A 15,161-nucleotide genomic window follows, 5' to 3' on the forward strand; every position below is an offset into this window, starting at 1 on the left:
TACTGGGTTGTATTGTTTTGTTTTGTGTTTTGCAGCTGTGTGCACTTGACCATATTTTGCCAGCTGAGACATTTTGTTAAGGGGTGAGTGAGGGATCTCTAAACACAAACTCCCCAAGCTAAATAAATAACAAACCCTACCAACCTCCCTAAAATTCCCATATGCTCATTGAACTCATGATTTACTGCAGCAGCTCTGTAACTCTTTAAGGGCACTCATAATGGCTGAAAAATAAAAGAAAAAATTGTCTGTCATCTCTCATTATTCTGATATTTTCGTGTTTACCTTTATTCTGCTAGGATTTTGCCTAAGTGGAGTTTAATAATTATTTCAGCTGTTTATACCTATACACACCATACAGCACCAGTTAGGGATGACTCTGGCACGTGGCCCTGTATATTTTGCCTGTTTTACATTTTGTTTCCTAGTCCATGTATTCTGTGTATTTGTTGCCTGAAATCCTGGATAGGCTGCTAGTGGGGCAAGTCTCACTGAGCAGTGGCTTTTGCAGGTTTTTCAGGCATAAAGCTCTTTTCTACAACTTCTAAAAACCTCTTTTCCTGGGCTTGAATTCAGTCTGCAGACTTGTATAAAACCACAAACTCCCTTCTTTCTGTCAGGGCTTCTGCTCAGCATGGAGGATGCCAGGATCCCTAGGTGCAGGTATCCAGGTTTGCTCTGAAGTCTCAGCTGGAAGGAGGAATGTCCCAGCCCAGGCTCTTGTTTTTTTAATATCTTGGATACTTTTTACCTTTGTGGTCATTATCATTAAATCTGTGTGATGAGTAAAGAGAATCTTAAATGCATCTGAAATCTTCAGGTTTTAAAATATCGATGGGCATAAAAATAACTGGGTAGTGATAATTAATGAAAGAAAATGGTAAGAAATGTTAAGAATGCAATGCTTAATTATTATTAATGAAAATTACCTAAAATTTGAGAAGAAAGTATTGGTTAAGGAAGAAGAGAGAGACTGCTTGGTGATACAATATGTCCATCTTGTAAGTACCTTAAATATATTGATGGAGACAATGATTTTAATATAAAAATTTTGTATACTTTTCTGTATTGATAAGACCTATCAGTTCCTCTCAGTTCCTTCTTTTCACCTCTCAGTTCAATTCACCTCTCAGTTCCTTCTTTTTTTGTCTTTTCTCTCTGAAGTTTTATTTTGCTTTATTTATCTGCAGGATGATGGCCTTCCAGAGAATGAACATCAGCTCTCAGTAGCTGGGAAGATAAAGAAGCATTTCAACACAGGCCCTAAGCCGAACAGCACAGCAGCTGGAGTTTCTGTCATAGCAGTAAGCATCTGAAATACACAGATGAAACAGGTTTATGTGCCCACCAGACAATTTTATGTTTATGACACCAAAAGAAACCAGAGAGGGTTAATCTGTAGATAATTGTAGCATTATTTAATATCAGCATAGCTAGATGGTATCCTGCACAACTTCTTTGATTCTCCTTGTGAGTCACATTGTTATTTAACTGCCCGAGGAGATATAACTGTACACACAGTACACAGTTCCACATTTTACCAGAAGATCAGTGGACCTAGCTCCAACATAATTCAACAATTTGAACTGTGGGATCATGACATTTTACTTGGAAGCAGACTCATTATATGCATTTAGGCCACACAGAAACTGTAGCAAGACAACACCACTTTAAAATGGAAATTTCTTTAGAATTTAACTGAAAATCTGTATGGCAGCCTAAGCCTCTCCTCTCTGAAGACATGAAAGAGAGCTGTGATGCCTCACTGCTGCCTTCATGGTTAACATGAGTCTAGCTACTTCAGATTTAGCTGGGCAGCAGCATTTTATTGTAGTGCCACACACAGCCTGCTTCCCTGTCAGCAGAAATATTTAAAGGGGTAAAGACTTAATGGAACTTCTTGCTGCCTTCTGTCACATTGCAATTCCAGTGGAGCCATTCTAGGTTTGAACATGTCGGAGTGTCTGAAACAAAGCTTGGCCAAAATTTTGACCAAGCTTTACTGAGATTTCAATGTCATCCTCAGTGGAGCATACACAACATAAAATTGTATTTTTTGCTCACAGATGAATGCAGATGTGTATTACATATACATGGACACAGGATATATTCAGCATATGAAGAGACTATTCATACTAATGCCATTGAATAGTAACATGCACATCCTTCACATTTTTGATACATCTGCTTGTGTTTGTAAGCTTTCCTTTATTACTCATAGTAATGTGAACACTCCAAAGAGTCACTAAAAATGTGACATGTTAAACGTAACCATTCTCATATCAGATTACTCAGTGTTCATTCCCAGCTTCCATAAATTGCAGGTGGTGTGACTGCACATGTACACTTTCTTGTACTGTTTCCACTTTCATGTTTCTCAGCTCAGCCCCTCCAGTGTTGAGTTAAATCAGCATGAAATAAATTCAGCTCAGCACATGCAATCTGGCTCACAGGTGTGAAGTGCTTGTGCAGCAAAAGGGATACTCTCTCAAAGTTACTTGGTATAAGTACTTAACATTTCAAACTTTGCCTCTCTCATATTTTTTCTTTACTCTTTCCTACCCTGAATGTCCTCAACATGGAAGCAAGTTGTTCCTCATGCTTTGCCTAGATTTTTCAGTCATCAGCTAACATAGTCAGCTTTTATTTATTTTCATTTTTAAGCAATAATACTGCAGCAACTCTCCCACAACTAAAACATCACATACCCATTGCTCATCTGAACTGCAGGTATGTTCTTTCTAGACTAGCTGAAACCGTGTTCCTATTGAATGGACTGCCAGCACGCTTGTCCATGAGAATTACTGCTCAGATCCTCCATGCTAATAACTTCAAAGCTTAAAAGCAAGAAATTATGCCTCTGTTTTCATCCATCCGTTGCCTCCTTTATGTTTTTAATTTCCCTGCCCTCCTTTTTTTTTTTTATTTGCCCCAGTTGCTTTGCCAAGGAATTGTTTGCAGCAATTTAACACCTGAGTAATGAAAAAGGCACTGTAGTGAATCTGTCCACTGCAAAACATCAGGAAAAAATGTGTATGATTAATTATATTCTTAATATTTTTAAATATTTTTTATTTATTTTTTAGTGTTTGGAAATTTAACAGATTATTTTTAGTGGTCATCTCTGTGGGCTAACTTCATATCCTGATATGACTGATCTTGCAACGTGGCCTATAAAGTAGAAATGTGTTAAATACTTTTACATAATTCAGAAAGTGACTTGATTATGGGAAGAGATGGGAAAGTATAGACCTCTTTAGTGCTTTGGTAATGTTTCAGAATGCTAGATAATTTCCATTTTATGAATAAATTACTTTTGTTTTCTACAAAAATAATTTAATATGTAAAAGAAAGCCAAAAGTGAAACAGCAATGTCTTTAAATGTTGTTTCTGCATTTGGTAGTCTATTTAATATACATTTGATATGCATGTCACCAGGGTTTTATGTTGGGAATCTCCCTTTAACTGTGAAATCTCAGATAAGCTAAAATTAAATCCTATTAACAAAGGCTACTCTAGATTTAGAACTTGCAAAGTATGTATAGATGCTGTAACATATTGTTTGGCACTAAAGACATGCACTAACTTTATTTGCTATAAAAATACTGGGGGTTTGTGCCTGCCTGTATGTTTACATACTTTTTGAGAGAGTGCTTGTGTATATAATATATAGAGTTGCCATCTGTATATTATATTACACATCTGTGTCTATGTTTGTGAAAATGTGTTAATATGTGCTTATATTTCTATAGCTTAATAGTATGAAATATAAATATTATCATTATTTTGAATATTATAACCCTGTTTATGTATAAAGCTCGCTAATATGTGGTATTTAGTTCTTAGTTTGTCCTCACAGTGATATATGATATTATATGCCTGTTTTCTCTGGTGATAAAAAGTAACACACCTCAAAGATCTCAAGGAGTATTTACCATATGCACCAATTAAAACTCTAATATGAAAATTAAGTTCCTAAAGATGTGTCTCTGGTCAGCTTAACTGAAAGGAAATTTGAAGCTACATGTGTTTTGCATACGACTTCTGTGGCTACTGCTTCCTTCAGCAATGTCCAAATTGCATTGATTCCTTTGGTTCAGGCTTATTTCTGCTTTATTGATGTGGCAATCTCAGCAAAAGCTATCTCTGTCTATCCAAGCAGAGACATTCTACTTCTTGTGCATGTGTCCAGACTTCAAGTTTGTCCTCATTTGAAAGGATTCATCAGTTTGGACGAACTACCCTAATGAACATGTGCATGCCTAGCAAAGCAGTTCCTTTGCTGATGTAGTAGAATAATTTCTCAAACAAAATTAACTATACAAACAAAGAGACTTTTCTGGTGATGCAATTATTAAAATTATGCCAGAGTAACTATGTTCAGTTGGGAAAAAATTCCCCTGAACCAACATAGCTTTGCCAGCAAAATTTTAATTGGAGAGTTAGCTTTTAAAACAGCAAGAGAATTAGCAAGTCCCTGAAAAACACTGCTTGCTGATGAGAGACTGTGTAGGAGAAATATCACTTTACTTGCCCTGTTCTTATACTCTTGTCACAGGCACTGACTGCCGGTCTCTGTGGGAGACCATTTGGGCTAGTGCCCTTCAGTCTGTGTCAGAATGGCCACATTACTGTTAAACATGTGCCAAAATATTTGCAGGATCATGTTTCTCATAGAGCTTTTCAACAGGAGCAGTATTTTTTAGTTCTGTGATGGTGTTTATAAAAGGTACTGCAGTAAAAACATAAAAGCAGGTTTATATTAGCTAGCCTTTTTAAATTTTGGAGGTAGATTTTATTCTTCAGTTCTTCAAGGGTGTCAGTTCCATTTATTTTGGTTTGGCCACAAAGGTACCCTTGTGGCTGTACCCTTTAGGCTTTAGTGACAGTGGCTAGGGCGACTAAGAGTGCAAATCGCTTTTTAGGCATGCTTCTGCAATCCAAAGGTGTGCTGTAATTCCTTGTATGAATCAAGCATTGTTTAGTACATGTCCTTGTCTGAAGTGTTAAATCTTAGCCTGTATGTCATCACTTTGGTACTTGTACTTTTGCCATTGTTAGGACAGAGAAAAAGACTAATGCTAATCTGCTGTTAAGGTTGTATGAGGTCTCTCTCTTGGCAATGGGAGTAAACTCCAGCTGGAGATGCAGAGTAAACAAGTAGAACAGAAAAAGAGAAAAGCTGCCTAGGAAGTTGGTGCAGCTCTCTTCTGCTTACAGGGTCCTGGGTTGGGGACCCTGGCAATGGCAGGCAGCGTGTGGGTCATTGCCCTGCATTCTGCTGATTTTAAAATAAAAATTACCCATACCAAGTGGAATTTTTAGCCATGGGATTTCTTGGGTGGTGTGGAGGAGAAGCCAAGCCTAGTCTGTAAGTTTTGCTTCAAGTCTTAAAGCTGAACCTCTTGGCTATCCTTTCACATCTATTGTCTGTGTTGTCCTGGGGTCACTTTCTGTAGTTGTGTTTCTCACGGCAGAATTTCCACACCACCAAAACTATTTCAGATCTTACTAGGGAGTGACTTTCCCCATTTTCTCTGAATAAATTTTTGGCTATTCAATTTTAGGGCAATATTTTTGATCTGCTTTTTAGGAAAACATCCCTTTTGTGTGTTTTATGTGCAGCATACAAGGAAGCCAGTAGATGGCAATAGCAGACCAGTGTAGTTAAGCCAACACAAATTTAACTCTAGGTACATGGTTTTAAACAGGAAACATCATTTAAGTAATTCTAAATAAGATGAAAGAGGCATTGTTTTAACAAAAAAGGAATAAATTATTAAATTCTACACTTGCAGGGGAGTTATCAAGAAAAAGTTATATTTGCAGTTAGTTCCTAACTCCCCTTGAAGTGGTTGGTACCTGGAAATGTGTTGAACTGCTATTCTGAATTTAGAATTAGAAACTGTCATCAGTATTGGAAATACATGCCACACTCTTATTGAAGCCCAAAATGGCCTTTTTCCTTCATAGAGCAAAAATCTGAAAATCATTGCAACAGTTTTAGAGCAGTTAGAGTGTCTCTGTCAAGACTTTTCCCCACAAAATTTTATGTAATTCAGCTAAATAATGTTTCCACCGTCTGTTAAGTGTAGCACAGAAGGGTTAGGGAAAAGAACACATTTTCTTTGTTCTTATGCACATGATTTTGCTAGTGATAAAATAAACTTGAAAGATCTGTATTCCTTAAGTAATATCACCAACACAATTTCCTGGACACAATGTTAAGTTCATTTCCATTTTGACTTTAATTGGTGCAATTTTAAATCAAATAGTTTTGTACTGTTATCTTTTTGAGCATGAGGTGTAAGCTGAAATGATAAACAATGTTATTCATGGCTCTGAGTAGTCCTACTCTCCAAGGTTAACGCATTTTTAGAAATGAATTACCATGATTGATGGGGTATCAAAACCTGACTCTTTTCATCTTTACACATTCCATGATTATGAACCAGTCTAATTTAAGCCTTGTGTAGTCTGTCTAGCCTGCTCCTTGTGATGGTTGCACTGAATTTAATTTTTTAAAAATTATTATTATTGAACTTCTCAGTTTAATTGCAAAAGACAATATTCTATTACTGGTATGTGCAACTTAAAAGGGCACTACTGTCTTTGGAGGTAACGAGATATTTCAGACTTTTAAATGAATGCATTATGCATTAACTAACAGATTTGAAAACCATTTTAGTTTGAATAAATTGGCCTCTAATTTGGCAAGACCAAATCTAGAATTAGTATCTTTCTCTTTTATTTCTTTATTTTTTTTTTTTCTTTTTCCTCTGCGGTACATAGCTTTAGCATGTTAGATAAGAGTGAAAGTGAAAACAGTAAATATGCACTAAATAAGGAACAGCTTGCTCTGGAGTCTGAATTCTCTAGCCTAATGTCGATCCACTGAGTTGCCCCATTTCTCTCTGCTCAGCTGGACCACGGGTTTACCATCAAGAGATCAGGGTCTTTGGACTACTACCAACAACCAGGAATGTATTGGATAAGGTATGAGATGGTGCAGCGCCAACAGTCAGTGTTTCCATGGCAACGTGCTGGCAGTCTCCATTAACCAGTTCCTTCAGTGGATAAACATGCTTTTTGATTTGTTATCCGGTCCATATGCTGCTTTATCAGTTTCGTTTTAATCTTGATTGAGATGCCACACCCCCTCATTCCCTTTCTTCACCCATCCCGCACACCCACATTGCCAGCTTTCTCTTCATCGCACATGCTCAGTATCAATCTCCCTTATAGTTAAAAGGACAGTGTATATAGAAAATCTACAGATATGCTGATGCACCCTCCCCCTCCCTTCTGCTTGTTAAGGCATCTGCTTCCCCTGTGCTCCTGTTTCAAAACACATGGAGCAGCAACAGGCTCTCAGCATATATTTTCTTCTTTTTCCATGCAAGATGTGGAGCTATATACTGTCATTTTAAACCCACTAAACACAATCCTTACCTTAGAATGAACAATGCATTTGCATAACGCGGGCATAGAAACTCTCCCAAGTTCACTGAAATACAATGCATTGTATGTGCTGGTAAGCTTGTGTTTCTAACAATGCATTCCTTCTTTTTTCTTTTTAAAATCCTTCTGATAACTATTTTTTTCTTTTGGTTTGATTTTTTTTTTTTAATATTGCATGAGTATCTTGAATATATTTTTCTTCATTGTGTAACTGTGCCAGGGTTGTCTTTAGCTGGCTTAAAATTATATGTATTATAAAATGGGAGTCTGGGTGGGATGGGCTTATTCTGGAGCGGGGGCAAGGAGGGTTCCAGGTCTGATAGCCCACAAGAGGCCCACACACCTCCTCAGTAAATCCAGAGCATTGGAATTTCCATCAAGTGGTTACTTGCTGTCTTTTTCCTTATTACTCACAAGACCTGCATTTTGATAGCTGGAGGAATTTGTATAAGTTTCTGATAAGGCCTGTGTTTTCTGACACTGAATTTAAGAGTTTGTCTGTGAGGGGTTTGTAAAATCTCAGCAAAGTAGCCACCTTAGCAAAACAGCAGAGATGGTCACTGTGAGTGTTTTCAGTAAAGTAAAATTCCCACCCTGGATCATTTCACCAAGTGCATGGATTGGGCTGCAGGATGCTTTCCATAAAACCTAATGGTTCCCTGAGTGCACACTGAGAGCTAAGTAGTTTCTGATATGGATGTTCTGGGGAAAGAAGAACAAAACAAACCCAAACCCAAAAATAAGCCTATTTTTCAGGCAAAAGTTTGAAAAGTCAATCCTATTCATGAGTTGAACACTGGCTAGCAAAAATTGAGAAACGCTCTCACTCTGAGTGCTGGAGTGTGCAGCAGTACCTGTAATTCATCTAATTCCACCCTATCACACTTGTGGTGGTGGCTACAAACCCACTTTGACTGGCTGATCTGTCTTGTCACTTGGCCTCCTTCTTTGTGCTCCTTGGTTTTGGAGAAGGGAGAATGGTACTTGAGTGCCCAGATTTAGATGACTGTGGGTTTGATAGTATTAGAGGAATTTTCTGCTGAAGAAGGAAAGATGGCATTTTCTGTCAAGCAGAATTTTGATGAACAGTTGCAAATTTAATGTCTGGTCTGTAAAATGGTGTGGAAGATTACATGAGCTTTATTTATCTTCCTGGAGGTTAATTGCTATCCATTTTCAGTTTACACTCTTTCTCTGATGTACTTTTTTTTTACATTAAAAAAAAAAATCAAGCAATGAAAGTCTTTCGATTTGCTATACACAATATGTGGATGTTTTAAAACCCCTGCTTCAGGGGGAGCAGATCTCCAGAAACAGGATCCTGTGAGAAAAAGTGAACATCTCCTCAGATTGGCCTTGACTCAGTTTAACTGCATAGCCCAGGTTTTGAAACAAATTATATGCATTTTGAAGAGGTAGAGAAGAAGGCTCTAGGTCTGGAATTTGGTAAATAAATAAAGCTATTAAAAAAAAGGTCATTTGACTAAAGCACTAGTAATGGCTGCCATCAGCATGCAAAATGACACATCCCTGAATAATGGTCTGGAGCAGATGGGCGATAATCTCTCTTATTCATACATAAACTGCTCTGTTTTCCAGCTGGGGGCAGTAACAACAATGTTTATAATTAGGGTTTTCTAAACTGTGCACCTAGTGTGGAAAGGCAAACTGGGAGATCAGGGCTCCTAGGCGTGGATGCTTAATTAAGAAATCCTCTGCGAGTGGACCAAGCACTGCTGTGTATTTGGGCCTCTCTCATCTCCCAGAAACATGCAGCTGTTGTCTTGACCAACGTTTTCATCTAAATAAAACCATTTTGATGTAGTAAGTGTTTAGATTTTAGTAGTGCAGATGGAAAGCATATGAAAAGGTTCATCAATTCATGTCTATAAAACAAATAATTTATCACAGGCACATGAAAATTAATCTGAATTCACAAGTACAGAGAAAAATGAAACCATGTCTCAAGGAAAAGGTAATGCTCCCTTTGTTAGCATTAACCTACTTATTTCTTCTACACTCCTCTTTTCATTTTTAGCTGTAGTTTCTAGAAGTCTTCTGAAATACTTTCAAAATTGCACTATTTTTTCCTTTAACAACCAGAAAACTTTGTCCTTTCTCTGCCTAAAAGACTTCTGTTTTCGAAGTCCTTCAAAATCCTAATTCTTCTGAGCATATTCTGTGTCTTCTTTTTTTCCCTTTCAGTGACATGCAATACATGCAGAAGTGACATGATTTTTTTAGATAGAGCAGAATTGTTGTAGCTGGCATGAGCCTGGAAAATCTTTCACAGTTCCTTGAATATAGTGACCTGGGAAAACACAGGGCCCAAATCAGTAAAATCATTTGGACTGCAGACTAATACATGTTTTAAAACCAATCCACCAAATGTTGTTGGAACATCAGCCCTGCAATCATAAGTGCAGTAAAAGCCAAAGCAGCATCAGTAGGGGACAAGTCTTGGAGGTCCCAGTTTAAACCCTGTAGACTGGGCTGATACAGACTATGAAAGGAGCATCAGAGTGGTTGCATCCAACAAAATATTAATACAAAATGTCAGTATGTGTAGTAGTATGTATATTATATTAGTGTAGAATATTAGGGTGTGTTATTTTCTATATATCCAAGACACTCTAGAAAAGGAAAGTGGGCAAAATAAAATCCAGGAAGTGTATGGAAAACTCATTAATGATCTATCTATACAATGACAATAGTAAGAAGATGAGTTACATTGGATGCTTAACAAAATTGTCAATCTAGTCAATATTAATTTAATAAATACTAGATTTTTAAAATACAGTTCTCACTGTCACTGTTAAAAATATATCTAAATAGTTCATTTGGAAACCCATAATTCCATCCTCAGTTTAGTTCCTAGTTCACATTACTTTGCATCTGTCGAGTTACTTACACCTGTCCCAAGTGGATACAACACATTTTCAAGTCAAAATTTGCAGCCGGACGTCTTGGAGATGGGACAAGGAAGCTGGGAATCAGGCTTGCTATCTAAAAAGTGCCATTTTTAATAACATAAAGGCCTCTGTAAACAAAATATTGGTAAATACAGGCAGATACCTAAAATAATATAAAATATCTTCTCCCAATCTTTGAGTAAAAAACCCACAACTGATTTACAAACTATAAATAAAATTCACTCATGCAAACAACTTGGCACTAACTCTCTTCCACATGTAATTGAAACCAGCTGAGGCATCGTGTCTATAAAAAGGGGGATGTCAAAGAGTAAACACAAACTTAAATACACCAATATGAATTCAACAGTTATGTATATAGAATACTTGCCTTTGTGTTCACTCACCAATACAGCACAAAGCATATATCAAATTGATTTGGTTTCCTTTTTTTTTTACTTTCATTTTAGCTAAATTTCATGCTGGAAGTTACATGGTGTGCTAAAGCATCGGGCTTTTGTATTTGGAGGTCTGGGTTCAAATCCACTCGATTAATTTGTCCCCTCGATGTGGTCATTTGCACGTCTCCAAATCACCGTGTAACTTCACTTAGTTATACTTTGTGCCTGAGGGACTGAAAATACTGTGAGTGTCTTGCTCCTGGATGAGGTGCATTGCTAAGTTTGAAATACTCTCAAAAAAGTGTTTTGATTCATGAATCAATCACACTTTTATATATATATGTATATACATATATATATATATATAAATATATAAAAATATATATAGTGTATATATATATATATATATAAAACCCCTGAGAAACCCATGGAAAAGAAATTTTAAAAAAGATGAGACTGAAGGGCTGCCTGGCTTGTGTCACAAGCAATGTTTAATGGCAATTTTTACAGCAAGGAAACCTGACAATGTATAAAGGTCACTAGCTAGAAGTTTAAAGAAATAAGATAAACTTATCTAGGTGTGAACTTTTAAATGTGTGTATAAAACTGTCGATATAAAAGAATGTACTGGAAGAAAAAATACCAGTATTTCAATACATAGATTCATCTAATTCCACACGCTAAACAAAGCTTCATGAAAATTGCTAACAAATTGCAAGTATGCTCCTGCAGAATAAAAGCGAGTGAAGGGAAGGGTTTCTTAGATTAATGCATGAACAGCTGCATCCCCAGTTTAGTCTCCTGGCTGGTATGAATAATGTATGGACTAAGAGGCAAAATGCACATTAATGTTCTTTTATTAATGAAACTAATATATATCTATATTTGGTGGCCAGCAGTAAATTAAGACAAGTGAAAAGAATAACAGTCACTGCTCACTTTCATAAAATTCAGTTACTTTAATCTAGTAATTACTGACCTGACAGAAAATATCAGCCCACAGCTGAAATAAGGCTCTTCCCATTGCAAATCCACCACGTATATCAAAGCGGTTGTAGGTCGTGAAAATCTGTTCATAAATACACAGTGCAGTGTTTTCCAAGATGAAAATAGATTTGCATGGCTCATAAGTCCTGTAACTTCAAGTTAGTAGAAATCAGGATGAGAACACTCTTTAAGGTAAAATCCTGGAAAAATGCTAACTACACCTTAATATGTCAATGACAGAAACAATTATTTTAAAATAATGCTCTGTTACTACAAATTAAATACATTTCCAAAAATGGCTTAGTAAGCACTTGGTACAGGGTGTCAGGATTACTAAATGCTGGTGCAAAATGCATTAGTTCTTAATGAAGTCCTACAGACCCATTGCTACCAAATTATTAGGGGCAATCCACTTATCTTCTGCTGAATAAGAAGCTCTACATTTTCTCATATGGATTGCAGGAGGCAGCTGCATATCTTAAATAAGAATGCTGTCTTTACATTTTTGTTGCCATTACTCTCATATGGTTTTCCAAGTTCTCAGTCTCTAACCTAGATCTGGGAAAAATAAAATGTCAAAATGTGATAATGAAAATCTGGGATTTGCAACCCTGTGAAGCATAAGTGTACTTCAGATTATCCTATTATTTATTGAAAGAGTTGCTTGAAGTAGAAATGCCCTGGAAATCCATAATGGACTGGTTCATGCACCAGAAAATCACCCAGATGAACAGCAGGTGAAAGAACTTACAAAACCCAGACAGTTAATACTCATATGTAACTGTCTTAGCATCTTCTCTATGTTCCAAAGGATGGATCTGTCATATTTTGAAATTCTTTCAAGGTAAAAAGTAACCACAACATCATTAAATGAAAAATAGCATATCTGCAGAATGCAGAGCCATGATACCATCAGCAGTGTATTACACACTGGAGGTGTCAAATGTCATTGGAACATTGGGCAAAATAAGCCTTTTCTTGCAAGTTCTATAGGGCCTGAACTTCCTGTGGCCAGAAGTGCCCCATTTCATGGTTTTGACATGGTAAACACCAAACATTAGAATATGACCTGTGTAGCTTTTGCTCTCACTAGATAAATACTGACCTCTTTGACTCTCTGTGGCTTTGTAACTATTTATTCAGTAAGCTCTTTGGATGAGAAAGGCTCTGAATTTCTCTCAGCCCAGGAGAGTAACCACAATAATGCCCAGGACTCTAGAAATATGTCTTCACAAAGACTGATTAGATCAAATCCAGGGCAAACGCTGGATAAAAATGTAAAAAAAGTAACAAAATATCTCAGGAAGTTTCTGAAGGGTTAGAAAGCCAGAAATATTTGGCCCTACAAACTACAGCAGCATAAGGTGCTAGTTTAGGTGATACCATCATGGGGTTTTTTCTTAATATCTTTCATTATTGAGGGAGTACTTCTATGTATTTTTAAACAAAGAGATTTAAAGAAGAGTCTCTAAAACTTTCCTAACAAACATAGAAATAATACCTTGGGGTTTATTTTTACAGACATCTTTGAAAAGATGTTCTGGTACCTACTTATCTTTGTTCTTTATTAAAAGCAATATCCTAAACCCCCAATTTTCTTATATATTCCCTTATGTGTCAGTTATCTAAATTTAAATACCTTCAGATTTTACATACACATTTGCCATTCCCATATAGTAGGTTTTAAAAATAAATTCTCAATTTAATACAAGTATTTTTCTGTATTCAACAAGAAATGTTTAAATTTCTCAGGGGAGAGTATCTATTACCGCAGAATGATGTGATGTGGTTTAAACTTTAAATAAATGCTTATTTCCTGTAAGCATAAAAAAATATCCTTTAAATGGAAATCTGTATTTTATAGAGTAGTAATATATGCCATTCTTTCCAATTTTCACACAAAATTACATACTGTAAGCAGTATATTATCTGTGTGTAAAAGATCTAGGTATTCTTCTGTTTCACATTAAAAATAATCAAAAACTGAATTGGTTCAAGACTGAGAAACATAGAAGGCATTGAAAATACTAATTAGAGTTCTTAACCAAAAGATAGCAGTAAACAAAAAAAAAAATTGGCAGATGCAAAGTGTTGGATTTTGTAGCAATTCTTATTAAGAATATAGGGATGAACTTCTCAAAGTGTATCACTTTACCCTTTTAAACAAGTGCTGTATGGTTTCTAGACACAAAAATAATCATTCAGCAATATAGCCTAACTAAATCCATTTGCTATAGTAGTTCTGTACTCCTGTCCATTTTTCTGTCTCTCTTACATCATTATTGAATGCTGGTTGCATTATTTGAAAGCATGGATTGCTATAATGCTATTCTGCACCAGTATGATGGAATTAGTTTTCATTTTAGTCTCAAAAATATGTTGACTATAAATACGTCTCTGCTCCCCTATGAGGCTTACACTGTAACTGGTAAATTTTCTAGAGAAATCAGTCATGCATATCTTAAGAGAACGCAATAAATCCTTTGAAGCAGAATAACCTTTTGTCTGAATTCCTTTAAACAGACCTTTTCAATATAGGGACAAATTTTACAAGCCTTATGAGTGAAACCTATTTAGTTCTCAAAGTTATCTTTGCTTCCAGTGCCATGATCAGATAGTTGGTTGCATTTTGTATGTCATCTTACTGGTCACCTGCCTTTTCCCATTTTGCTTTTTCCAAAACAGTCATGGTTGGCATTTAAGGGGGCAGCTCTGCTTCAGAAGCAGCTAATCATGTGTTAAAGTGCTCTTGCTGAATCAAGGCCATCCTGTTGAACTTGTAATATTACAGTGATTTCAGGGGCTGCAGTCTAAGGTCTCATAATCAAGAAGACAGCAAAACCCAGTCCTGTGCTTGAAACTGATAGTCAGACTAGGGCTACCCTTACTTGGGTTGAAGTTTCACCTTGTAAATGTGCCAGAAAAGCAGAAGAAAGAATGTGGCTAGAAGTAACAACCATCTTATTAAGAATTGCATTCTCAATAATGGCAGAACGACCAAAAATTAATGCCCATCGAGTAAATATTGTTCTGTCCCATTCCTGGATACCTTAACAAGGCATGTATAAAATTAGCAGAGTATTGAATTCAGTAGACCTTGGTTAACAGGAAGAGACAGTGTGGTCAGGCTAAACAGGTCTTTCCATCAGAGCTCTTCAACATTCTCCCTAAGAACATCCATTGAGCGGCATGATGTGTCAAGGAGCTGGGCTAGCTCCCTTCAGTGTTTGTTTATCTCTCTTGTCTGACAACTTCATCACAATCCATCTTTGTTAGCTGATTGCACTGACTTGAACACGGGTGAGTGTGTATCAGCCTTCATTAGGTCAAATCAAAGACAAGTGTACATCTCTGCCTTGCCTGTAGAAACAGATTTATACTTTGAGAAGGATGGGGGGAA

At 36.5% G+C, this 15,161-nt stretch overlaps 1 protein-coding gene across 3 annotated transcripts in view; it reads left to right on the forward strand.

The window, feature by feature from the left end:
- Positions 1-15,161, forward strand: part of DCLK1 (doublecortin like kinase 1) — a 231,808-nt gene that overhangs the window by 207,406 nt on the left and 9,241 nt on the right. For 2 of the 3 annotated variants that reach the window (XM_021541917.3, XM_021541919.3), the window contains exon 16: positions 1,191-1,304. In XM_021541917.3, the coding sequence (XP_021397592.1) occupies positions 1,191-1,304 (114 nt within the window). Of the gene's footprint in view, positions 1-1,190; positions 1,305-6,922; positions 6,997-15,161 lie in introns of all 3 variants that reach the window. The other variant, XM_021541918.3, reaches the window with a different exon arrangement.

The sequence above is a fragment of the Lonchura striata genome, chromosome 1, assembly GCF_050655825.1.
Source record: "Lonchura striata isolate lonStrDom1 chromosome 1, ASM5065582v1, whole genome shotgun sequence".
Taxonomy (NCBI): domain Eukaryota; kingdom Metazoa; phylum Chordata; class Aves; order Passeriformes; family Estrildidae; genus Lonchura; species Lonchura striata.